Below are 26,537 nucleotides of genomic sequence, written 5' to 3' on the forward strand. Positions count from 1 at the left end.
ATAACCAATCTGTAATTACTCTGAGAGCTCTATATTTTTCTTTGACCATTGGCATTTATGAAACTTAAATTCTTTGTTTTTTATTAATTAGAAACCTTCAGTTGGTTGTATGTGATCATTTTAAAATCGGCGACATGCTTGCTGCTCAAGAAATCGCAACATCTGCAAACACAAAATATGTCTGTGCTGAAAATGTGCTGAAAACCTACCAGCAGCTGACTAAAAAATAAAGCTTAATATTTTTTTTTTTCAAATTCAGTACTGAGAATTAAGTAAATTATTTTATTTTTATACCATCTTCAGTGCAGCAAACACAATGCAAAGACCCAGTAGCAATTGCAATGACTTTCTTTCCTTGCAGTCCCTGCACTTGTCGTGGTCTTCTAACGTGGTCATCAGATCCATGGCCTAACCGATGATAATCTCCTTTGCCCCTGCACAGAGAAGGTAAAACATTTCAAAACTGTGTTTTAATTGTGGAAAAAATGGAACGACAGACTGTGTCTGATATTTGATCTGTAAATGTACTGATAAACAGTCCAATAACAAAATATTCTCCAAATATTCAACATTAATCATCCCTAGCTTCTATGACATGGATGTGATTCTGCTGATATAATAAAAATTCTTGAATCTCCAATACGCTGCTCCTACTTATTCTGTGTAGGTCCTTCTACCACTTTTGCAGGGGGTTGTTTGTTTTTCTCCCCTCTTAAAAGGGTCAAGTACAAAAAGCATTCACCTGCAGAAAAAGAGTACGTTTCCTGACCTCAGAGACTAGAACTTTGTACAGTTTAAGGATATCTCTAATGCCATGCAAACAAGGGGGCAGAAGGATGTTGGGAAGGTATTCTGCTTACTCTTTTTAAACACGTGCCTAGCAGTTTAAACTATAATATTTGGAAGAGTAGGAAAATTAAAACAATGAATGAAAATCAAATTCTCAGACTACAGCTACCACAAGCTAGACACAATTTTGATAATATATGAGAATGTTATTTATACTAGCATCTTCCACCCTGCACGACACTTCAGGCGTATACTTCTACTGACCTCCTTGGAACTTCTGCATCAGGCAGTGGTCAATGGCTGGAACGTCAGCTCTGTGCTTAGGTTTCCAAGACAAAATACTTGGATTTTTCATTCAAATAGCACTACAAAATGTTTCCCAGAGTGACAGATTTTATTACTAATCAAGACAGAGGAACTCGAAAAAAGTTTTGATGGGTGGGGCGCAGATCAAAACAGTGAAGGCAGTGTAACACTAATACCTGTTGCAGACAAGGTTACATCTAACACTGTCAAAATAACTACTATAAAGCACTTACCATGTATATACTGCTCCAGATTTAGTAAGAGCCACAGAAAATTGTGATCCACATTCTACTTTAACCACTCCAAGGCCTGTCAGGGAATCAATCTAGGAAAATAATATCAAATTAAATCGAAGTTAATTAAAGAGGCTGTAGTTTCATAGACTGCACTATCTTAAGTAAGATGTAATGTGCAAGTGTCTAAGTGTCTATATATATATTTATAAATTAAAATGTGTATGTAGATCATTTAGCAGAATTTTATTCCTTTCACCTTTCTACCATTTACCACTTAAACATGAAGTAGAAGCTCAGATTTGGCAAACTCTGGAAGATCATCTCTACTATCGCGGTTAAGAATGAACTTTGTTTTGCCAGCAGTTACTCAGCAACTGCCCCTTAGTAGAAACAGTAAGGCTCCATCTCCAAATACTCAATATTTATCATCCCTAGCTCATATGATATGGATATGATTCTGCCAACATAGTAAAAATATTTAAACTTCCAGTACACTGTTCCTATTTATTCTGTGTAGGTCCTTATGGCATTTTACAATCAATCATACAGGACTAATGATTGATGAAACATAAACAAACTGTTTTCATAATGTGTTACATCACACAATAAAAAACCCCGTTATTTGGGACAGGCTGGTAGACTTCGTCCATTCAGAAACAGAATGGGGATATTTGTATCCAGGTAATAAAGTGTGATTCCGGACTAAGAATCTAAAATCCACTGTGCATAGGTATACACAGTGACACTCGTGCACATTCCTCAAACACAAACAACGTTCATCTTCATAACAAGTGTTGGAATTCAAATTAGATGGCTACATGGATTTCATCTGTAACGTGAAGAAATTCCAAGTCAATCATGCATTCACACAAAATGTTTAATATAAAGGAAGATTACTTTTTAATCAATTAATACCCTTTTCTGGAATGAAGTTACAACTTTAGCAGTATTATGGAAATTTATTAACACAGGTAATACAAAGATTTCTTGTCAAATCTAACATTTTGACAGGAACCAAAATAAATGAGAAATATTGCTGGAACCAGCAATGTTCTCCTAAGAAAAAATCTTCAAGTGCAACTTTAGCAGTCAGCACAAAATTTAAAGACTCATCATTGTAGCCTACAAAGTTCATTCTTAACAACCATTAGAAGAATTCTGATGTCCCAGGACAGGTGCAAATTCGCACGTACTGGTAAATCTGTCTTCAGCATTCACCATCAACCTCACGGTTTCTAAAACAATGAAAAATTTACATTCAACTACCTTCATTGGTACTTTACAGCCATCGCTGCCTCCTCTCCCAAGTTTCCCATAATCTCCATCACCCCAGGACCAGACAGTATCATCATCAGTCAGGCACAATGTCTGTGCATCTCCACTGCCACAGGCGATGTCAATCACACGGTAGCCCTGGAGAGCTTCCACCTGTAAAGAAATCATCTATTTTTGTTAACAGTAAGAGACTCAGTCTTTTAGTTCCAGAAAAGATGACAGACCAAACTTGGAGAGGTGCTTCACTACAAGTCTGAAACACCACAGGAACAAGCAAATAAAGGCAACTCAAAGGGCTTTGCTCTTTTCAAACTAGCAAAATTATAACTATGTATTTTAAATACTAGATTAATCTTTTTAACTGGTTTACTAGTTAAGTTCTCCTGACTTAATAAGTCAGGGAAAACAATTCATAGAAAACACATAAGGTTATCAAAGACTATATTCTGTTGAAATAATTTCAGGCTCTCTGGGTGAGTACTGTATACATTAAGAAGAAAAAAAGACTTATTTTCAAACATTGTTTTACTAGTTTACAATTTTTTAGCACTTGTATCATAATTTAATTTAATCAACATCTTTTGATATGCTGCCATCTAGTGATGAAGTATAGGATTTGGATTCACAAAGTAAAAGGATGGTGACCCACATATATCACATCGTCCCCATCCTCACACCTACTTGAAATAGATTACAGGTATGATAATCCATCATCCAAAACAGCATGGAACGTCACATACTTCAACTCATCTACAGATTATTATTTTCATACTAACCAAGAACATGGAGGGGGAAAGATGTATAAAGATGTATAGGAAAGGTGGGTTGACCTTGGTTTTTTGGGGGACAGGGGAAGGGGGACATCTGGATATAGGTGATTAGGTCCCAAAGTGGACTAAGAACATATGATACCTCGTTCCACAAATCCAAGCACTGAAAAAAGTTAACGTTTGCGTGAATAGAAATACATGCACAGAGCTATGAATAAAAATAACAAACTAACATTCAGTATTAGGTCAACAGTTTGACTTGATCTCAGAGGTCTATTCCAACCTTATGATTCTATGATTCAACTACTGTAATCTTATTTGCTGAACTTTCAGCAAGATAACACAGGTAGCAAAATGAACTCTCATTTCAAAGGCAGAGCAGTTTTTCTTAATACCACTAGTCTAACATAAAGCTCTTACAGTCTAGTCCACAGGTCTGAACTACTTGTCAGCTAATTAGTATACTCATTCTTCCTACACTCCATACTGTCCAAGTTCTCAGATTTACCATCTAAGAATCAAATGGAAACAGTTAGCTGTTTCATCAATAATTGCTTAACTCAAATTTCTTTAGCAAATAGCAATGAAATACTTCATAATCACTTAGGTTAAATTCTTATTAACTTAGTATATACTTCAGTTACATCTCAGTATTCAACCAGGATAATTAAGAATATAATTACTACATCAGGACAAAAAGCAGTTTGTAAGTGACTTAAGTGGCTGTCACTGTAATCGCTGATATATTTTCCAGGAAGTAAACAATGAGGGGACCCAGCAGACAAGTTGCTCACCTGTTACTTTCAGAGCAAACTACTCTTGTGAAGGGGTTGAATTTACTTACTGGGGGGTGGGGTGTCTGATTTTGGGTTTTCTTTAAGTTTTCTCAAACAAATTCCTTATAAGCTGTTTAGTGACCTCTAGCAACGTTCTGCAGCTCTGCTTTCTTTTTATTCCTCCAATCCATCCCTGTTTTCTAAAGCAACTATTAATTTCTTACAAACACATGCCAACATTTTGCGCTTTCCTTCTCCATAAGCAGAAATGCAAAATATTACGAATCAGAAGGTAAGAACTGGAATAAGACTGTAAAGAACTCCAAAGATTTCTTACCAGTTTAGGTTTTAGTTGGTCCTCACTATCTCCATGCCCAAGGCGTCCATATCTTCCCTTTCCCCATGTAAAAAGGTCTCCTGCAGCTGTAATGCATGCACTGTGTGCTCCCCCAGCAGCAATGTCAACCACTTCTATACCTCTCAGAGACTCAATTACACGAGGACGATCACAAGGGCTGAAATGAAAATATTTGTGTTGACAAAACTTTTAGACTGGACCATTTATGTTCACCAATGTATGGAGAGAGATTTTTAAAATGAGTACAAGGACATCTAAAATAACTGAGTATTTGCTTTTGCTCCAGTTTAATACCATAAAGATTTATGTCTAAATAGTCATTCAGAAATATTTTGAGAGGCCTATAAAAGCTAGAAGTATTTTACCATACATTATACTACAGCATTACCGATAAGCTGAAACTACAAAACCACTTCCATTAAAATCAAGTCAAAGTTAAGCATTTACCCTCGAAAATTACTCCAATTTAAGATACGTTATCAAAATTTCTAGCATAAAATGTACGGCTTTCCCCCCTGGACTTCAGCATTCCTTTTTCTTTTTGAATCAGAACATTGTTATCTCTAACACAACAGAACTTCTCCTTTAATGTACGCAACAACGGACGTGAAGATCAGAAGTAGAAGGGCAGTTTTGTTCCCTGAAGTGCCTTGAAGTTCCACATACCTACAAGACAGATCCCAAAGGAAAGCCACTAGACTTCAGCATCCGCAGATAAGTAAGAACACAAAATCTAACTACAGAAATCAGCGTAACTGTTTATCTGAAAAGTATTTTGGGGTTCTCCAATTTAAAAACGTAATTTCCACATCACTACCTAACACTGACTTCCATAAACAGGCAGTACTCAAACAACACTTCAAACACGTAACAGCTATAGATAAGTTTCCATTAATAGTTTTTAAAAGTAACATTTCAGTGTTAACTTACCTTCGGTTTCCATGACCAAGTTTACCATCTTCTGCTTCACCCCAAGAATAAACTTCTCCCTCAGAAGACAGTGCCAAACAGTGCTTTCCCCCTGAGTTCACTGCAACCTTCTTTATAAACACATGTTGAATGGATTCCAGTAAAGTTGGAGTAGAAACTGACTCTGTTCCTCCAATTCCAAGCCTACCACCTGCTCCATATCCAGTGGCATACAGCTTCAAAGTGAAGAATAAAATTTAGTTCTGTTTGCCTCTTGAAGAATATTCACTATAGCTATAGAGTTCTTAATCCACATATACTACAATACAGTTAAAGGAAAGCCTGAAAATAAAGTTTCTTACATGCCTCTACACCCTCTTCCAAAAAAATAAGAAATATTTTGGAATATTTCACAAAAAAAATTGTGAAAAATATGGCTACATTCAAGTCAATATGAATTGTCACTGGCTTAATGGATTTCATTTTAAATCCTAAGGCTGGTTTTGTAAAAGTATCAAGAAACATTAGCTTTGTGTGATAACATTACAAAATCATCTATCACCTTTCAAGCAGCACTACTCTAGTTTTCTTTCTTCTGTGGAATATAGACACCTAAATACAGTTGCTTTTTACCCTTCCATCCTGTAAATACGGTTTTAAGTACTGCTTTCACTCTCTTTTTGTCTATCTGTATATCGTATCTATGTGATTTCTCTCAACAGAATGATGTCAAGCAATGTCGTTAATCCGTCCCTTACCCTTCTGTGAACCATTAACAAAGACAATACTGCCTGCTGAGGAATCATTACAGTAGCTCACTAGATGAATCTAACTGTTGCATAAAACTCTAGCTAAAATTCTCAATCGCATCCTTAACACAAAGCTGCCATCTGTATCAAAATTAAGACTTTTTCAAATTTGTGATTTTTTTTTTCCTCCTTTCCCCTATACCTTATGCTAAACCTCTGCATGGTGCTCCTTTTCCCGCAGGATTTAAGTGCCTGCAAATTAGATCCTGCAATATCTAACTTACAAGCACTTAGTCTACTGTGAACCATCTCAGATTCCAACTACACCTCTCCCCGTCAGAGAGCCACAATCACCATCACATTTTACTGTGCTGTTTCATGGGACTCTGTGGGCATGTTACTTGTATTCAGCTTTGTTTTCCAAAGTCTGATCGCAGTTTTGAATGGAGAACTAAAATACATGTCTTGTTTCATGCATTTAATGCTATAATACACTCAACTCCTAGACTGCACTGGGGCAGTTGCTACAGCCCAGTTTCTTTAAAAACATAAAGTAAAAACACTACTACTAACAACAATAATAAATCTGTGATAGGCACATTATTTTTTATTTAGCCAAACCCATTCTGACCGACGATGAACTATTTCAAGGGAGTCTAACAAACAGTCATTTATTGTATCCTTACTTTCCCATCAGCAGTCACTGCAAACAGAGTCTGTTCACCACCAATTAACTGCACGGGTCTAAGGGTAGCAAGAGCTTCACATGGAGTTGGGACTTTGACTTTTGCCCCTTCAATCCCACCAAGCTGCCCCCTGTGATTATGACCCCAACCATAAATAGTTCCGCTGCCTCCAGCTGAAAGTGTCCAATCATCAGGTCGTCTGCAGAAAATGCAAAACAAACAAAATTTTAAGACAGCTTTTAAGAATTCACAAAAAAAACCCAATGCAGCTTATCACTATACAACAACGAAACATCACAAGACCAAACCAATGACAGTTGAAAGAAATAACCTGTTCATCCACTGGACAAGCTGCTCATCCTGTTCTCTCTTAAAGACATCATGGCACTCATGAAGAACATCCATATTTTCACTATCTGCCATTAATTCTCGGATTTTCTTTGCCACCTGTAAAATATTTTCAATTAAACAACATTATTCGAACTATCAGTTACTCCTATTTCAGTTGGCATGATATACTTCAAACTCAGTATATTTTGTTAAGTGAAACAGTTTCATGTGTTCCATGAACCATTTAAAATATTCCTGCAGTACCTCATCAAGGAAAAGGCGAGGTAACGGTGTCCTTTTATCAAGAGCCACGGCAACCCTGGATGCCATACAGTATCTCCTGAACCAGGCCCACTTGTGCGTCTCTGCACAGCAAGGGAGAGTGTCCAACTCCAGATCACAAGCAAGAGCCACAAGCACCTGCAGACAATCAAAAACCATTTTAGAGATGTACCGAAAATGTGTAATAAGAAGTAACGTGCATTTGATGCAGTGGAACAGCTCATAGACCAGTAGGGCCTGAACATGAATCTGAGACATGTAAAGTGAAAGGGACATTAAGAGCCATCTTCATTACCCTCACTGAGGGGGCAGCATCAAGTGTACCCACACTATCTCACATGGTTATGTATCTAATTTCCTCTTCCAATCCAGAAATCTTCACAAATCCCCTGTGAAAAACATTCTTAGATTAAGTTTTCTACATCAAGTACCATGTGATGAACATTTTACCTTCTACTTCTAAACTAAGTCTCCTTCCTACAATTAGATCAATTTTCAATTTGATTCAATTTCAAATGAATGTTACCGATGAAGATTGTGAACAATGCATTACTCTGTCCCTGTATAAACTTTTACGTATTTAAAGACACATAAGCCCTCTTAGTTTAACTTTTACTACACAGGAGGCTTTTTCAGCCTTTTATTCTTCTTGCTCTTCTATAGATTTCCTCAGCTTGTTTATTTTTACTTTGACATGCAGGGTCCAAAACTGAATAGCCTTCCTTTTAAGGCCATTCTCATTTGTTCCAACTAGATGTAAATAAAACCTTCAGAGTACTTAAATAAATAAATAAATAAATAAATATGTAGAACACTGCTATTTGGACAACTCTGAAATCATTTATCAAATGTGTAGTCTGCTATACTTCCAAGATGTTTTTCTGACCTACCTACCTCTGCCTAGCTAGGTAATCCTTATTCTTTATTTGTATATTTGATTCTCCTTTTAGAAGTAGTATTCTGATTTTTTCAGAAAATGTTTCTGATAGGACTAGGTGAGCTTACCACACCTCACAAAAATAAATCCAGACCTATACTAATGAATTCTTTACTGATTGTACCCCATTACCTTAAAGAAAGGGCTGTGGAGCAATTGTTTGCCACCTCTCACAATGGGGTCTTCATAGTCAAACTGTCGCTGCAAAGCTTCTGGAAGACCTTTAACCAAAGCAGCTAAAGCACTCCCTGTGAAACTCTAGAGAAACCACAGAACTAGAAAGTTAGTCTTACTGTACAAATTACAAAGAGTACGTTATTTAGATGACTGTGACAAAATATTAATAACTTCTCAAACTACCGATAGTAACGAGAAGTATCATCATTTCCATCTGTTTCCTAATACAAAAGTATTTCTATCACTTTTTGGCAATTCCAAAACTACATCTATACAGTATTGGAATTAGCCTTTTTTTTTTTTCTAAAACAGAGTACCTTTACAGACTTGCAGACCTGTGTAAGAAGGCTATTCATTTGCATATTTCCTATTTTGCTATTAAAGACAAATGTTGTACATCAGGGCTAGCATTTTAATGCTTCACAAACATCTTAATGTGAAAAATATGAAGATAAGAGCGCCATTGCCTTCTTACCAAAGCTCGTGTTTCTCCATCATTATCCCCTAGAATCCGGTTGATGTTAATAGACTGGCCAAACTCTGTTGTGAGCAGTTTCCGTAGTCTCTGCAAGGCCCACATTCTGTGGCCAGCAGCTGAGGAAACAGAAGTTATTAAAAAACCCAACCATTTTAACTTCAAACAAATAAGACTTAATTTTAATACTACACCTACCTAAGGCACTCAGTTGAGCACAAGCTGCAAGAGAAGCTGCCAAGCGAGGAACTATACTCCTGTTGGAAGCAAAATTTAAGCGAAAATCCAACAAACACGTAACCAAATCCATTGAGGGACATGAAAGAATGCAACGATCTGAGAGAAGGTCTTTGGGGCCTGCAAGAAACAAAAAGCAAAACCAACAAAAAGGTGGGGAAGATTTATCCTCAGACTGAAATAAGAACAGAACATAGGCATGATTCAGCTGGCCACATAGAGCAGTCTAGAGTGCCAGTCTGCATCTGAGTTGGTCCATTCAACCTGCCTTTGATGGCATTAGAAGAGGCACTTTCATGACATAAATCACTTAATTCCAAAATAGATGCATAAAAAAAAAAAATAAATTTCAGGTTAACTGTGCCTCCAAAGTATCCTCTCTTCATTGATGAAGACGCAAACTAGAGTGATTACAAAATATTTTTATCTCTTCCCTATGCACAAGTGCACCTCTCAGGACCCTATTGAAAATGTTACCTAAGCATGAACAAAAATGTTTTCTTAGTATGAATGTAAATGAATTACTGAACTGTGGCATGTAAACATTATGCAATAAAAGCAACTGTAAAAAAACAGAAAAGTAAACCTACTCTCTCGCCCTTCTGTAAACATCGTATATGATACCTTACCTGCAGCTGGCATGATAGGGTAAACAGTGAATCGCCATCCCCAACCATTCACAGAGCCATCACTGATGAATTTCCACTTTAGTTCATCCCCTGGAATCCGCAATTCACTAGACCAATCTGACCACTCACGACCTGTTACAGTAGGTAATAAGAACATATTCATCTATACCTGTCCAAGCCAATATGCAAGCCATTCATCAACAGCAATTTCCCTCCATGGTTAGGTACTATAAACATCACAAAGTTATTCAAGAAAAAAAGCTATGTAAAGCACATGAACGTAACTATAAAGATACTACATCAACAAAACTTACACGTCTTAAAACAGTTCTACTTATTAGCACTGCTCAGAGATACCCTCGGTGCTTTTAATACCGCATTCAAAAGACAATTATGAGATCTTACTAAAATCCATTGTCCTATTTTCAAATTACCTTTTCATACTACAAAAATATATAACACACACCTTAAATAAAGTTTTACAGCTTTTTCCAACCAAGAATCCAACCACAAACATCTCAGTAATGAAACACACAAGCATCTGAAACTTGTCTGGGAAAAAACGGGTTAATGATAAAATCCCACATCATGACTGCTCAGAAACGTTAAGCACAAGCAGAAACTACTGAGACCTTTGCACAAGATGTAACGTATGGATAGGTTCAATGTAAAATTTGATGAGATTAAAAATATTCCTCTAAAAATTACTGCAAATTAATAGTGCTTAAAAATGAAATCTGAGATAACAGGATTTTAAAAGTGAAGATTTCATGTAGTGTCACATACATAGGCCAGAGTAGAAAACAGAGAGAGCCTAGCTATTATTTCGGGCATTCATCAGCAGAAGAGCTTTTGTCTTGACTGTATGCAAGCTCAGGTTTCTTTAAGGATTACTTGAAACAGAAAAAAGCTAACAAAAGAAGTATCCTTTTCCAATTGTGTTCCAATTTGTTAAAATATACTTTGATTACACAGAAATTCACACATGTTGGCAGGGGTGCTAAACACTGAATTTTTACACTCTAACTGCTCTTAGGAAGAGAATGACAACATGCTCTTCTGAGAGATTCTCTACATTCAAAAGTGCAAGATCACTCCTACATGTCGGCGTCTAGATCCTACATCTTTTTTTGGTTTAAAACAGAACAGGTTGCCCAGAGCAGCTGTGGCTGCCCCCTCCCTGGCAGTGTTCCAGGCCAGGCTGGATGGGGCTTTGAGCAACCTGGTCTGGTGGGAGGTGTCCCTGCCCACGGCAGGGGGGTTGGAACTAGGTGGTCTTTAAGGTCCGTTCCAACTCAAACCATTCTATTATTCTATGAATTTACATAGGTTTTCCTCTTTTTTGTATTGTCATAACCCTCACAATAAGTCAGTCACAAACAGTGGTACATTTCCTTCAGCATTTAACGGTAAATCATGCAAGACATTTTCGAAAAGCTCTAGTTCTCATCACCTGATCGGACAGAAACAATTCTGTTGACACCATCCATTATGGTGAGTGGATCATGACGCCGCTCTGTAGAACACTGGCGATCAAATTCTACCCTCAGTCCCTCAGCACCTAAACAGCAACAAAGAGTTTATACATTTCTACAGACCAATCAATACCACAGACAAATGCAGTATTTTAGAAATCCACATGAAGTCACACACAGTTGTTTGGAAGCCATAGTGCTCATTAATAAAAATAATTTCCATTGCTTTAATGGCATTATTTGTCTGCAATTTCTTCTCTTTGAAAGGTTACATCATAGCAAGCTCATGTCAGAATGGGCTAGCAGACAGAAAACTCTATCTAGAACATTCCAAACTAAGCTGACAAAAATATATCTACAGTTAAGGCAAATAGCTCTTTGTTGCCTGTAACTTTTGATAAGTACTAGGTAACATACTCAAGGAAGCACTAAGTGAAAAGACAGTGTTAAAACAAAAAAGCATTTTCCTAATGGTCAAGACTAGAAGACAGGTGTTCAATTACTGACCCTGAAAAAGACTCAGTCCTCCTCAGCTTTGCAACTAAACAGAATACAGCAATGATATGCAGCTGCAGTCACAGTCAGTGAATCCAAAAATGCATATTTCACAAGACTGAGACGTTCATACTGTTCATGCAGTACGTGTTTTAAGAAATAATTTATTATAGCAACAGGATACATAACATGGCTTTAAAAGTTCAATACACAATTTTGCAAGCTAAGAAAAAATTTTATGCATGCAGGCTTGAAATTAACTGAATTTTAGTCGAAGAATCCTATACCTGGTATTTTAACTGTGCCACTAGAAGATGTATCATCAGTGTATGGATGGCTGCTTTCTACCACCACTGGTTGTGATGAGAGGCGACCACTTTGTGAATCAGTTGCTACATCTTCTAGTTCAGTAACACACAGCTCCAACAACATATCAGCAACCTAAGAAAAGGAAAATATACACTTTACAAAAAGTAAGTTTGGTTAGTCCAAAAAAAAAAAAAAATCTAAGCCAACTACCATTCTTTCCAAATTCAAAATAAATCATTTCTTTCTGAATTCTGATTCAGAAACAGTCAAACACATTCAAACATATTTTTTGGTGTTCTTAAAGCTAGAAAAACTCCTAAAACTAAAAGCCAAACAACATAAGCTTCCAGTAAGTAAATGACAACACAAAAAAATTGTTTTCCCTTACAGAGAAAACAAACTGTAAAATCTAAACTGTAAAGCATAGGTCAAGAGATTAATGAAAGGTGTAAATATTTAACCAGTATGTAATACTGCAAAACACTGTTTAGAGAGAAAATTTTTATAGTACTTATTTTTAAAAAGCAGTTTCAAATAGAAATTGAGTCTCGAGGTTTAAAAAAAAAAAAACCCATGAAAACAAACCACAAGAAACACTCACAAATACAAAGTTGTTCAGCTACTCATTATTAATGCTAGAAGCAAAAAAAAAAACAAAACACAATTAAAGTATATGTGCATATATAGCATGCATCTAATTGGAGTGGGAGGGGGACAACTACATCTCCAACCCAGAACATGAATACACATAGCTGATCATTGCAAACTTGGGTTAAAGAAAAGAAGAAGAACAACGAAAAACAGTTTGAGTAATACCACTCAACTGCCTCTACATGAAGAGCATCAATTGGGCTCTCCCACAATACTAGTCTACTCAGACACAGATACCATAAGTTTTCATTGTTTAAATCTGAAGCTGTCCTGTCATTTATACCTTTAAAAAAAAAAATTTCCCTCAATTCAATGCACACTCCTTAGCAAAGTCATTATTCATCTTTTTAGTTAGTGAAGCCAAGTTTAATAAAAGAATACAAAAATCAACTTTGCATAATCACTTCTGATGTTTCAAATCCGTCTTTAAGCAGTGCAAAGCCATAAACTAACTACATCGTGTGAGTATCGTAAAAGAAATGCATTGTTACTCATTAGAAAAAAAATATTTAAAGGGTAAAGCTACAGGACACATTAAACAATTTTCAGTTCATTACTGTAAGCAGATATTCTATAAATAAGTTACAATTCTTTCATATAGCTGCTGGTATCCAGTATTAGAGCATTTATTATTTCTGTTTGTCAGTTGTCCCCAAAACACTCACACCAATGGATACTCTGTAAATAGCTAGAAACTTCAAAGTATCACTCTTAAAATTTAAGAATAATTACTGTATCGTTAACAATATATTAACAGCATTTTTAGACAGCAATGACTGCATCAACTTGAGAAATAAACTCAGATGCAAAACCAACATGGAAGTTTTTAAACTAACATTCCACAGATCAAGGAAATAGGGCTTGGTTAATCCAGCTTCATTCCAATAACCACTGCCACTTGTCCAATATATACAATATTTACATACATACAGTTCATTAAGCTCCTATTTTAATGTCTAATGGCAGCATGACAAATCGAGAAAGTAGTCTATTACTGACATTTGTAGCACAAAAACATTAAGGTTCACATGCATTTAAGTTCAACTCAAATTTTCATGTTTATTAAGTTTCTCAGTATGTTGAGCTGCTCTTCAAATACCAGAAAATATTCTAGTAAGCTACTAATAAAAAGAACACAGTTAAAATGCAACAGAAACAAAACCTGACCTGCGGGTAAGCTGTGCCCATACCAGACAGCACCGCCGAAAGAACATCTCTTCCCTTTTCACCTGCTCGGTTGGACACAGCAAGCTTTAGCAGGTCAACCATGACTCGTGTGTCATCTGGTACTAAGAGGCTAGTAAACTCATCCAAGTACTGTGGTTCTGGGCCAGATACTTTACTTTGACTTTCTACATCCTACAAAACAAATTGCAGAAATATTTAAACAGTGAAGATGAAACAAGTCAACTTGTTTGAAGAAGTTTAAAGGTATTTTAAAACACAATTTGTAAATCTGTGATTATACGGCCCCAAAATTAACCTAGTGTTAAACCCCTCTCCCTCTGTCTTTGGACAGATTTTAAAAATGCAGTCATTTATAGAATAACTTTAAAAGCACAAAAAAAGCAAAACTGCTTGATAAAAGCATGGTGAGGACTTAAGTTTTAAGGAAGGTATTGACAATATTACTTCTTTTGTTTTTGTCATGGTTTCTGCAATGATACTGGCAGCTCCGGGATCATCTGTCACTGGAATGAAAGGACGGGAAGAGGCAGCAGCAGCTGAGGGAGTTACAGCAGACGGTGTCACAGCATCTTCTGAAGAAACAACCTAGCCAAAATACGTAGAAGACAAGCTCTAACAATACATGTCAAATTAATAGTTTGTTAAAGGAAAAGATCTCTTTGGTAGCAAGCCTTTTCTTTTTTCTGTTTCTGTTAGCAGTTGGGAATCAACAGAGTAGAATTCCATTCAGGCCATCCTGCCTACATCAGTTGATATAAGTTTACAATTACAGTTCGTTAAATAATTGTCAAATATTCCCTTACTCTTGACTTCCCTCTGCGCCCCCTCGCCCCCCAGCCCAAGATCACTCCTGTAAATGAATTTATTATCTGGTCAAATGGTTAATATTTTCATGTTAACCCTAAAATACTACTAGAAATCATCACAATCGCATTTAGATGACAGTGCATTCTGAAAGTTCAATACTGATTTCACACTAAAATTTTAGTTTTTCCAAATCTGACATACGCAGAGTACCCACTCCTGAAGTTAGAGCATGAAAGAACCGTTTAATCTCTGCTATTATCAAACTAAACAAGATGGTATTTTTCAGCTTTACTATTAAACAATAGACACTTTACCTCCCCCCTCCTGTCCTGCCACGGGTTTGGGCTCAATCTCTCTTCTATATCTCCTATCAGCATGCATTCATCTCCATTTGCAGGGCTTCCTGTAGAAGTTGCATCAGATGGTGGGGCTGGTGATGAAGAGGGACATTCTACCGGTGCAATCATACTTGCAGGCATCAATGCACCAACAACTGCATCCCTGAAATCATTTAGGACAGATTAACATACACTTAATTATACTCCCTTGTGGAACTTCGAAAAAAATGATACTAGCTTGTCCTAAAATAAAGAACGGTTTCCAGGCTCTGGAATTTACAGAGTAGTTTATCTCCATTCTTCTTTGGGCCTGATGCTTAAATACTGTGTTTTAAGGCCACTATTTTACATACGTTCCTCTTGATAAATTTTAGCACAAATACTTGACCAACAACGAGGGCTCTGCAAAGCTTTATTGTTCTTTCCACCCTGTCCCCCACTGCCTCCTCCCTATCACCTATCATGATTTACTTACACTACTTTTACATGATTTACTTGATCATTCCTAAAACAATTTTTTCCCCAGGCACCAGGAGCTTCTGTAAAGAAAATGTAACACCATAAAGCAACCATCAACACAAAAAGAAAATTTAAATGAAGCTTAGGTCTAGCCTGAGGGAGTCCAAACTTGTGAAACAATTTATACCCGACTCAGGAGACCCTGATAGATGGTAAGCCATGTCATCTTTTACTCTGCAAAAGACAAGAATGTTTGCATGCCTACCTGGCATACATGATTTGTAACGCCATCAGTATATGAGACAACGCCTGCTGTTTGGCAACATTCCCGTCAAGCGACAGAAGAATCTTCGCGAGGGAAGGGCGATTCGGCTTGGAACTGTTCGCCCCATTGATTTTGTTACTGGCAGCAGAAGAATCTGCATCTGAAGGAACACCTGTAGTGAGGCGGGGGGGTGGGGAGAGAAGGCAAGCATTTTTTAACGGTGTAATAAGTAACTGGAATTGATTTATCAAATTTCTTGTTAAGTCAGCAAGATGACTGTGAAACTAACTCTATAGTAGATTCTCAAACTGCAGTGCCTACAGTTACAACCTTAAAGTCAATACTGAGGCTTTGCAGCAAGAGCTTTCATAAAATAGTGTTCCACCTTGTTACTTACTCATGGAGATTAAGGTAATACAGATATAAATATTTTGGTGATCAGCATCTAAACCAAGTTTTATTTACACAAGAATTCCTCACATAGCAAGAATATTTATTAGGTACTTTTAAAAATACTAATCAAATATCCTATATATGTAGTTCTTGCTCTTTTTTAAATACATTGCCTTTTTCATGAATAAGCTTAATTGGCAAAATGTTTGGTGCTTTTATATTCAACACAAAACATTGCTCTTTTGCCTTCCTAATTCTTAAGTCACCTACCTTAGAAACAAAGGGTTAACAGTAGCATCAAGGATTACAGCAAGAGGTAACGTAAGACGACCAATATTACAGTAGCATCCATCTACCATTACCTCCATAAAGCTCTATCCCATATTAAAGATTAAGTCTCTGGGGCATTTGATAAATCATGTTGCATTTTTAATTTCCTGAAGAACAATAAAAGTTCAAACTAATGCTACTTCTGAACAAGTCCTCTACAACTTCCACTTTCAGGAAGAGGTATTATTAGAGGTGTGTATGGGTTTTATTGGTTTTTGATTACTTTTTTTTTTGGTAAAGTTTTCTGTTTGCACCCTTCTATCACCTATTGAACCACACACACAACTAACTCTCCAATGGCATAAAACAACCCACCATGTAAGGCAATAAATACCAACCAAGATAAGAAGCACCTAAAGGGTCCCTCGCTGTCTGGAAAAGTACTGGTTCATGAACAGATGGTGTAGCTACATCCACTGTGGTCCACGCTACACTGTGGGAAGACCCACAAGCAACCCGAGTGATTTTCTGGCCTTCCAAGCCCTGGACAAGAGTGGGCTTCCTATTGACTGTAGTAGTTCCATTGCCTTGCTGTCCATGGTCGTTATCACCCCAAGCGTAAACCTGCCAGTAAACATTTCCACATATTACTTTGCTTCACTGGTTGCCCCATTTAATTGTTTTCTTAAAAATTCCTACAAAGGAATCTTAGTGATTTGTATTATTAATTTAGGAGACTAGAGAACCTATTGTCATGACTTTTTTTTTCCCCTAGTTAAATAATGCAGGCATTATCATACATTACAAGAAAAAAAGAAAAAAAATCAAAGCAGCACTTTATCAGATGATTCCTAAATTATTGCCGATTCATAAATTATTCAATGCTCACAGTGAACAGGAAGTTAGAAGAATTAGTTGCATAGTAATTACATTGTGGATCTGAACCGATACTATGACAATGAAAATGCTGCATCACAGCAGAAAAACCTGTCCAGGATACTTCTGCATTTCAAAAGTGAGAAGCAGGAAATTGAGCATGAGATAATACATAAACTAGGAAAATATTACAAAAGCTACTATGACAACAACATTTGAACTCCAATAATAATACGAAAGCTAATATATTTCAAATTACAATCATGCCTATATTTATTCAGGACTTTAAAAAGCAAATACATACAATTAGAAATTTTTATTCCATTTCATCAGCACCAACGTTGTTATACTCTCCTTCTTCAACAGTTTAGTTTATTCCCCTCTGGATCAAGGTAAAAAGGGGAAAGGAGTGCGATGTGCAACGTACCTGTCCAGTGTCAGTAACTGCTAGACAATGGAGTGCGCCCACAGCCACGTGCACAATCTTTTTACCTCTCAGTCCTTCCACAACTTGTGGCTTTCGTACATGTACATCTGTGCCATGGCCTAGCCTGAAGTAGTCACCCTTACCCCTGCAACAGATAGCAAACATAAAATTCCAAACAATTATATTGTTTGCACATTCTTCTGTCAATGCAGCTTCCCAAATCAAAATACTTCATTTACCACTGGGATCACACACAAGCACCAACCTGCGAATTCTTCAAATCCGAATTACAAAGGCCTAAAAATGAGGATAACTGCAGTTACATGACTCAGTAACTTTTTACCTCAGTATAGAACAGGCAATCATTATGACTTTTTTTTTGTACATAGTGCAACTGTGATCACATTTAATTTCGTCTGTTGCAGAAACACTGCAATTATAAATAGTTACAAAATTGTTGTGGTTTTGATAGACTTGGGACAGAGCTACGCCTATCAACCTAACAACCAACCCTTTAACAAGTTACTCACATAAAAAAAATACATGGGAACTAACACATCTTCAGAATTGAGTTTTTTCACACTACTGCAAGCCTTAATATAGGTTCTCAAGCCTCCATAATTTAAATTCTTCTAAAATTGTTATACACAAACTGCACTAAAAATATACCATACGCAAAAGGAATGTAAACATCTTAAAATGCCTCTAAGATCAGTAAAGAAGAAAAAACCCGTGAGATTCCTTCCACTGTTTTTAGTAATCTTTCACTCAGTTCTGCTGCTTACCACCGCCAACACCAATTTTCCTCACAGAGGTTTATGTTATGCTGGAGGTGAACAAGATGTATGGTACTGGCTGCCTATCTAAAATTGTAACACAGAAGTTGTGATTTTTCCCTCAAACCAGTACAAACCCAAGAAGAAAAGAATAGAAGTTTAGAAGCTACTCAGGCATCCTGAAGTGCAGACATGCACGGCTGAAACAGACCCAAAAATCTTCTTGTAGACCTATAATGTCATGAAATAGCTGTAGATTTTATGACTAGACATTAACAGTGTTAAGACAAACTGTAGGAAGGAGGGAATGAAAAAGAATTTGGCAAAGAGATCTTAAAGACTGCCAAATTCTCTTTTCTCTTACTCCTTTCAATCAAGAATTTAAAAGAGGTGGGAAAGCAAGAGAGAGAAATACAGGTTCCAGTGGCCACTCTGAGAAACAACATCTCTGCTAAAAGCTTTTCTCCCTTTTAAGAACAGAAGTAACTTACAACAACAGAAGTTTTGTGGGTTTGTCTTCATATCATTCATCAATTGCTGACAAATAATACAACAAAAATAACCACTTTAAGTCTTCCTAGCTTTGATGTACATCAAACAGGTCATAGTCTTATTACACAAGGATGGGGTAAGACCTTGATCTGATTAGAGCTCTGAAGCTGATCTGCCACACAGCAAGCTCTCAAATTTTACAGAAAGGTTTATAAACACAAAAAGCCACATTTACGTTCAAAACAAAGCAGAAGCAAGCAGACAAACAGAAGAAAAATAAAAAGGGTTTCTGAATAACTCTCAGTGATCGCCTCATACCAGCTCTTGCTTCGAGGCATCATTACTAACAACTCAGTGGCCTTCTGAGCTCTGTAGAGTCCGTGAGCTTCCAAGGAAGTTCCTCCCACCTCCTCTGAACTTCAGCTTACTTCCTTACTCTACTATATCCTTACTCTTTCAGTCTCTGCTTTAGCTGTAGGCTACATACTCCACACTAAGATTCTCAGGTTCTCTTTTCCCACACCACTCCAAAGTCTTGAATCAACATTTCTTTACTGCTCCCAAGAGAGGGAATGATCTTCCCCTTCCTCCACTAATTCAGTAAGACCCAGGCACCCTAACAGAGTACAATACACAACCGCATGCTACAAGACACAGTGTTAGAGTAATTGAACAGATCACATCTTGTCTCAAAGAGCTGCCAATTTAAAAGACAAAGCACACAGACAAGGCACAGGTGGACTTGAGACAGTCAAATACCAATAAATACAACACATACTTAGCAATTGCGTTGTTAATACTTTCTGGCAAACGTAACGTACCATGTCCATACCACTCCTGACTTGGTCAGTGCCAATGAGAACTGTGCACCACACTCAATCTGACAAACGCCTTGGCCGTTCAGTCTTTCAATGTTCTGAGGAATGTTGCATCCTTCACTTCCTCCTCGGCCCAGTTTTCCAAAATCACCATCACCCCAAGAAAACACCAAACCTAACAAACACCAAACTGCAGGTCAAACAATGATCACAGTGTTCCCATACGCTAGAAAGCTTCTGGAACAAGATATTCTTACCTTCATCTGTCAAAGCAAGAGTCTGAGCATCTCTGCTTCCACAAGCAACCTGAATGACTCTGTGGCCAAGGAGCACTTTAACCTACAAAACAGAGAAACTAAGCAAGACTTCTCAAAGAAATGATGTCTTAAAACCTTACGGACATTTTCAAGCTCTTATGACTGATCCTGTTCATTGGGCCTAGCCTGAGCACACCATTGAGCAAAGGATTATTAAGCTTGCTCTAAAGTTGCTCTAAATCTAAAGTCTACACTATTTTAATGTACTCCGAAGTTTATTTAAAAAAATATTTTATGTATACTCTGCAAAACTTAGGTGACAAAGCCAAAATATCAAAGCGATGAATCAATCCTTGCTCACGAAGGATCCAACATCACTCAATGACAGTAGTAGCTTCCAGCCATGTATCAAAGCAGATGCAGAACATGAAAGTTCAAAATAGCACTAGCCATTTCACATCACTTCCCAAGAAAAAGAGAGAGATTGATCTTTCTGGCCTTTCTGAAATAGTTTGCCTGTTATTAGAGGTATGTGTACCAAAACCTAATTTGGATCACTCCAAAATGATGTCTTCATACTGCTTTCATGGGTTTTAGCTTTACTTTAGCTTTATTGTATCATTTATTAAACACACAAACCCATTCACATTTCATCAGAGACAAGAAACATTTATTTTACCATCTTTGGCTTCAGCTGTGTAGTATTATCTCCATGTCCTAGCCTTCCATATTCTCCAAGACCCCACGTATACAGTTCACCACTAGAGGTAATAGCAGCACTATGGGAACTGCCACAAGCGATATCGCGGATGCGTTTGGTTTTCAACGCTTCTATCAGTCTGGGTTTATCACAGTTCCTAGAGAAAAATCAGTAAAAAACTTGTTGCATTAATTAGGAAAGAGCTGCACAACATACTCCAACCTTCATAATCCAAAAAATCTTGTGCAATAGCTAATAATAAACTAAAGATAAAATAAGATGCAACATTATGATTCCAAGGTGTACTCTTTAGTAGCACCATAAATCTAAAGTCTACACTATTTTAATGTACTCCGAAGTTTATTTAAAAAAATATTTTATGTATACTCTGCAAAACTTAGGTGACAAAGCCAAAATATCAAAGCGATGAATCAATCAGAAAGTGTTTAATACAAAGTGAAAAAGTTAGCTGTGGACACAGAGCCAGATAATAAGATTAACAGATGACACTCCCATCCCAACTTTGCTCTTTATGAGAGAGAAATTAGAACTGGAATTTACTGTTAGGCTTCTGTGAGAGTACGGGAAACTTACTATTCATATGGTTACGATATTCTCAACATGTAGGGAAGAGTTTTAACTCATTTTTTTCTAATATTGACTGTATATCAGAGCCACTATTAACATTTTATAAAATCATGCATGGTCTCTGGAAAATTTGTTCCCATGGAATGCCCAAGAGCTCCAGGTCTTATTTTTAATAAAATTAGAGAAAACATGAGGGAGGCAGTTGAACAATAAACAACAATACTGCTCTAATATGGACTGCTCTTTTCATTGATCTGGCACACAAACCCCAATGAACATTTATTTGTTGTCATGTATTAACCATCTGAGTTTGGCAATGTAATTTTTTTATGTATTCTGAGCAGGTCTTCAAAACGTATCAGAATGACAAACAAAGATTTCCCCATGGGCTATGGTTATTTTTTTTCTCTCTCAAAACCTTGTTCTATGGTGCCTACAAAGAAAAATCCTGAGACAATTCAAATTTTCCTCAAAGCTGTCCTGTGGAGGATTAAACTATATATTACTGAAAGTGTAAGAAATTTATCTCTGGCTAACAGGTTTGTGAACATACGTCTAAAGAAATGTTACAAAATACTATCAGGCTTTCATTATGAACTGTTACAGCTCAGGAACATAAAACTGTCTGGTTTCACACCTCAAGGCAACTCTGTAAACCTTACCTTATATAAGTAACTAAAAACTCTATGTCCAAAAGTGTGCCAGTTATGTTCAAGAACACTACTAAAGACTTTAACCACTAAGTATGTTCCCAAGTACTGTATTAATTGAATGTTTCCTTTTTAAATGACTGAAGACTGCTACAAATGATGCACCATAAATCGACATACACAGCTGGAATAAAAAAAAAAAAAATCTCTTCACAACACAATTTTTTATTCCCATTGTATTAAAAATCCTGTTGTTGTCAATAGTGGTGGTCAGCCATGTTATAACATGCAAAACACATATTCATTCTCCTGCTGAAAAACAGACAAATTTGGTATCCTTACATTCGACTGAAGTGACCAAGTTTTCCATCATCTCCTTCACCCCATGAAAATACCTTTCCATCAACAGTTAATGCCATAGCATGCCGGCCACCTAAAAGTGTAAACAGAAATTTGTATTTTCAAGCTTTCAAGCAGGCCCAGCAAAAATCTCAGAAATTTGACACTGCTGTACTTCTACAATGTAACTGTACAAGCTTTTCAACCCAATATATGTTACTTATTTTTATGTGATTTAACATAAAACACAAAACTTGTGTGAGAGTACACTTCCTGGCACATGAAAAAAAAGAAGTAACACTCAATTTGCTATTTTCAATGCTGCAAGGAAAAATACATCACAAAAACCAAACCAGACCCACACCATTTAGCAATAGTCAAAAATGAACAAACTTCCTTTGGATCAGACTGAAAAACTATTCAGAAGTTACTTGCTGGATGTTAAATTTGGTAAGAAACCGTGTATAGTCTAAAATAATAGATTTTAATAACAGAACCATTAGATTTAATCTGGCATTCTATGCAAGACATGGAATTTAATACCCTGTATTTATTTTTAAAAATTTTAAACATTCAGATATGCTGGAGCATCACAGCCCCCAAGAAAATTGCAAAGCAACTACTTTCAGGCTTAATATGGTATGTTTATGTACATAAGAACAGCAATAGTCAGTACCTGAGTGAACAGCCACCTTCTTTACCACATAGTTACTGAGAGCTGTAATCTGGCGGGGAATAGGCACAGTTCCACTAGATATTCCTAAACCCAGCCTTCCATTTGTGGCTTCTCCACAGGCATATACTTTACCTTCTACAGTCACTAAAATGAAGAAAAAAAAAAGTTTGAAACACCATTAATGTTTCACAAGTGGAAATCTGTTTCTGCCCTTAAATATTTATTTTAAACTTTTATTACCTGCAAAAAGGCTTTTGGAGCCTCCAGCTACTTGTACAACATTCAAGGCAGACAGGGTTTCAGAAAAGGAAGGGACCTTTATCTAGAGCAGAAATGAAATAAAGATCATTACAATACACTTTAAAGCTTTATACTTTAAAAAGAAGAGTTATTCTTAAGTGATGAACCAGTTAATCTAACAGGTATTTTTGGGTTTTTAAATATATGAAACTCCCTGTATTATTCAGACACTTCACACATACCAGTTAAGGTACGTCAGGCAAAAGACAGAAACCCAGAAAAGACATTTAATACTGAAACCATGATAAATACAAAATCTGAGAAAAAATGAAATGTGATATAAACAAAGACTTTTGTTTTACTAAAGTTTTCTTGGGAAAACCCAAGAATACTGTAATAGTTAACTTTGTTTCTTGAAAGGCACTCTACAGACACAAGACTAGACATTTTATTTACAACATAAATTGAAGAAGCACTCTCTTAACATACTTTTCAGACTACTTAAATTGACTAAACTTTCGTCATGTATCTCCCATCGTACATTGATTGTATTAAAAATTATGTGTAAATGGCTGCACACAGGGCTGAAATTCTTCTCGAATTACACTGAATTTTAGTCAAGTTACACCAAACAAAAGATTAGAATCCAGCGGGTTTTTTCCAATGACTGCATGAGCTCCAGGTACAAGTAATACATCAAACAAGCTCACCAATATCTTCATTTCATGCACACAAACTCAAAAGGAACAGAATATGTAGTGCTACACATTTTTAGAACAATTAGTTCACTATTGTCTAAACGAAATGATTAAGTGGCTGCTAAAGTCAAACTGGATTTCAGAGTAACAACCAAAATGTAAATTTTCTCCAGTTTTCCACCTTGCAGACATCTATATGTCTTAACAGTAAAAAGCCATTAAAATCTACTCTTCGTAGCTTTTGATACTGGGCTGTAAAATTGTGATTACATTTGAATTCATTTTGAGTTATGTGAGACTTGCACATTTTATTTTTAGCTGTTTCTGTTTTGTACTGAAGTACAAAACCAACAAACATACCTTGGAACCTTTTAGGCCTCCCAGTTGATCTTTGTCATTCAGTCCCCAAACAAAAACTTTGGTTCTTATTGTAGCTGCCGATTCAAGCCCAGCTGCCTTCTTTCTAACAAGGCTGAACATATTGAGGAAAAAAACCAAAGTCAGTTTAGCAACCTGCATGCTATATAGCATAGGCACCGTTCTACTGCATTTATTAATTTTACAGTTTGTAACAGTTTCAGTACTCAAACTACACCACCACAGTTAATTGGCGGCTATAACACAGAAACACAAAAAAACCCCACCCAGAATGTTTTGCTAAGCAGCGGTAAATATACACGTCCCACGTACCAAATATAAATACATTTAGCTAGGTTTTCAACTCCAAGTACACTGCAGAAGCAGAAGAGTTGTACAAAATGCTATCATCTTACCAGTGTGATAATCCTAAAGAAGTTATTTATCAATAAATGACCTACTTACAATACCAACAAACTAAGATACTGATTTCTCTTTACTAACATTCAACCTAATTAAGCTGCTGCTCTTAGAACAATCTCCCAAATTATAGGAATATATATAGACACTAAGGTTCTTTATCATTTCCCCCACCCCTGCAGTTACCTACCTCCCAGTGTTAGCTTTATCGTCATCCTCTTCCTCATTATCAGAAGCAAGGAAAGGGACAGCAGCCAGATCTTCATCCTCTGCACGTATACGGCCCAGTATGCTGAGGCCATGTATTTTACAATCAATCCCAGAGCTTCTGCACTGCTTGATTGCAATCTCAATATACCTGTGGTACTAAGAAGAAAAAAAAAAATACCAAATTGCCATCTTTTGGGTCCTATACAACTTTATAAAACATATCAAGGAATTAAAGCTTTTGCTTGACTTTGTCACTTTAACAAAATTAATCTGTAACTTTAAGTATTTGGCTTTTCAGTCCTACATAATTCCTACTTTAAGATAAATATACAGCCTCATTAATTTGAGAATTATTTCACTTCCAGTCTTCTAAAACTTTGCATTCCTCCTTGCTGTTACTGAAAAAGATCAGAACTACTACCCAAAATAAGCTTTATCCCCCTCCAAAATTATCCCCAAATTAAGTCTATTGGGATGTCTTCTTGGTTCATAGGTATATTGATTTACATCAAAAAACCTAAAACATTTTTACTACTAAGGCTATTATAGAGTTACAGTGTGATTATGGTAAAACTATCCAGATAATTAACTTTACTAAACTGCCAGAAATAGTGCTAATTTAGAGGAAAAGTAAAATACCACACTTTAATAATCAAAATAGTGCTTTTTATCCATCTCTTACAGCAAAATATTTTTCTGTTTCATGCAAGAGTAATTCTCACACAAACTTCACTTACTTCTGTACAATCACTGAGAAGAGGCACTGTGGTGTCTGTAGGATTTATATTGATTGTCTTTAGCTCTATAAGGTTATTCAAGGAATTCCCCCCTAGAAAACAAAACATGGAAAGAAAAACATTTTCAGATATGGTGTTTGTTTCATAAACAGGCACTATGCACGTTAAATAGATGACTATGTTAACTGAAACCAGATAAATACCTACTGTTAAATGCTCAAAACAAAATGTTTTGCAGACTTCTCAGAGAACATACACATACCTGAAACTACAACTAAAGAGGGCATGTAACTGCTGTCTGCAGGGTCCACTATCATCTTTAGTCTGTGAACAAGAACATCTGGAAAAATCTCCAAGCGAATCCAGTGCTAGGGGAAACACACAGAATTTCATTTTAAGATAGTATTGTCAGGACCACAGTATGGTTAACAAGAATAAATGTGCGCTGTTTTTGAAGAAAGCATGAAAAACGTTTGTGAATGGTACACAACAGCTGCAATGCATGGGAACTGGCCAAAGAAAAATGACCTTGTGAACTTCTCACCTGTCCAGCCTCCAAACACAAGGGAAACAGTGGCAGCACATGATTTATTTCACACAACAGCAACACCATTGAGAAGACTGAGAAAGCACAATATCACTGGAGGTCAAGAAATGAGATAAAATGTAAACCTTTGGCTACAGTCTGTAGACAAGCCAAAGAAA

The 26,537-nt window shown here is 36.5% G+C and overlaps 1 protein-coding gene across 1 annotated transcript in view; it reads right to left on the reverse strand.

Annotated features, from left to right (window-relative positions):
- Positions 1-26,537, reverse strand: part of HERC2 (HECT and RLD domain containing E3 ubiquitin protein ligase 2) — a 113,838-nt gene that overhangs the window by 18,662 nt on the left and 68,639 nt on the right. The window contains exons 53-82 of the mRNA XM_086477113.1: positions 26,095-26,200; positions 25,833-25,924; positions 25,076-25,251; positions 24,469-24,580; positions 23,411-23,492; positions 23,171-23,314; positions 22,498-22,588; positions 20,897-21,074; positions 20,218-20,299; positions 19,964-20,135; positions 17,875-18,019; positions 16,970-17,195; positions 15,909-16,080; positions 15,161-15,347; positions 14,484-14,624; positions 14,019-14,210; positions 12,179-12,332; positions 11,375-11,482; positions 9,922-10,053; positions 9,254-9,412; positions 9,056-9,174; positions 8,536-8,661; positions 7,449-7,604; positions 7,186-7,301; positions 6,855-7,053; positions 5,441-5,655; positions 4,490-4,667; positions 2,598-2,759; positions 1,329-1,420; positions 295-434 (exon numbers count right to left, since the gene is read on the reverse strand). Of these exons, the coding sequence (XP_086333239.1) occupies positions 295-434; positions 1,329-1,420; positions 2,598-2,759; positions 4,490-4,667; positions 5,441-5,655; positions 6,855-7,053; positions 7,186-7,301; positions 7,449-7,604; positions 8,536-8,661; positions 9,056-9,174; positions 9,254-9,412; positions 9,922-10,053; positions 11,375-11,482; positions 12,179-12,332; positions 14,019-14,210; positions 14,484-14,624; positions 15,161-15,347; positions 15,909-16,080; positions 16,970-17,195; positions 17,875-18,019; positions 19,964-20,135; positions 20,218-20,299; positions 20,897-21,074; positions 22,498-22,588; positions 23,171-23,314; positions 23,411-23,492; positions 24,469-24,580; positions 25,076-25,251; positions 25,833-25,924; positions 26,095-26,200 (4,354 nt within the window). The remainder of the gene's footprint in view (positions 1-294; positions 435-1,328; positions 1,421-2,597; positions 2,760-4,489; positions 4,668-5,440; positions 5,656-6,854; positions 7,054-7,185; positions 7,302-7,448; positions 7,605-8,535; positions 8,662-9,055; positions 9,175-9,253; positions 9,413-9,921; positions 10,054-11,374; positions 11,483-12,178; positions 12,333-14,018; positions 14,211-14,483; positions 14,625-15,160; positions 15,348-15,908; positions 16,081-16,969; positions 17,196-17,874; positions 18,020-19,963; positions 20,136-20,217; positions 20,300-20,896; positions 21,075-22,497; positions 22,589-23,170; positions 23,315-23,410; positions 23,493-24,468; positions 24,581-25,075; positions 25,252-25,832; positions 25,925-26,094; positions 26,201-26,537) is intronic.

This window comes from Leptosomus discolor, chromosome 1, assembly GCF_034619465.1.
Source record: "Leptosomus discolor isolate bLepDis1 chromosome 1, bLepDis1.hap2, whole genome shotgun sequence".
Lineage (NCBI taxonomy): Eukaryota > Metazoa > Chordata > Aves > Leptosomiformes > Leptosomidae > Leptosomus > Leptosomus discolor.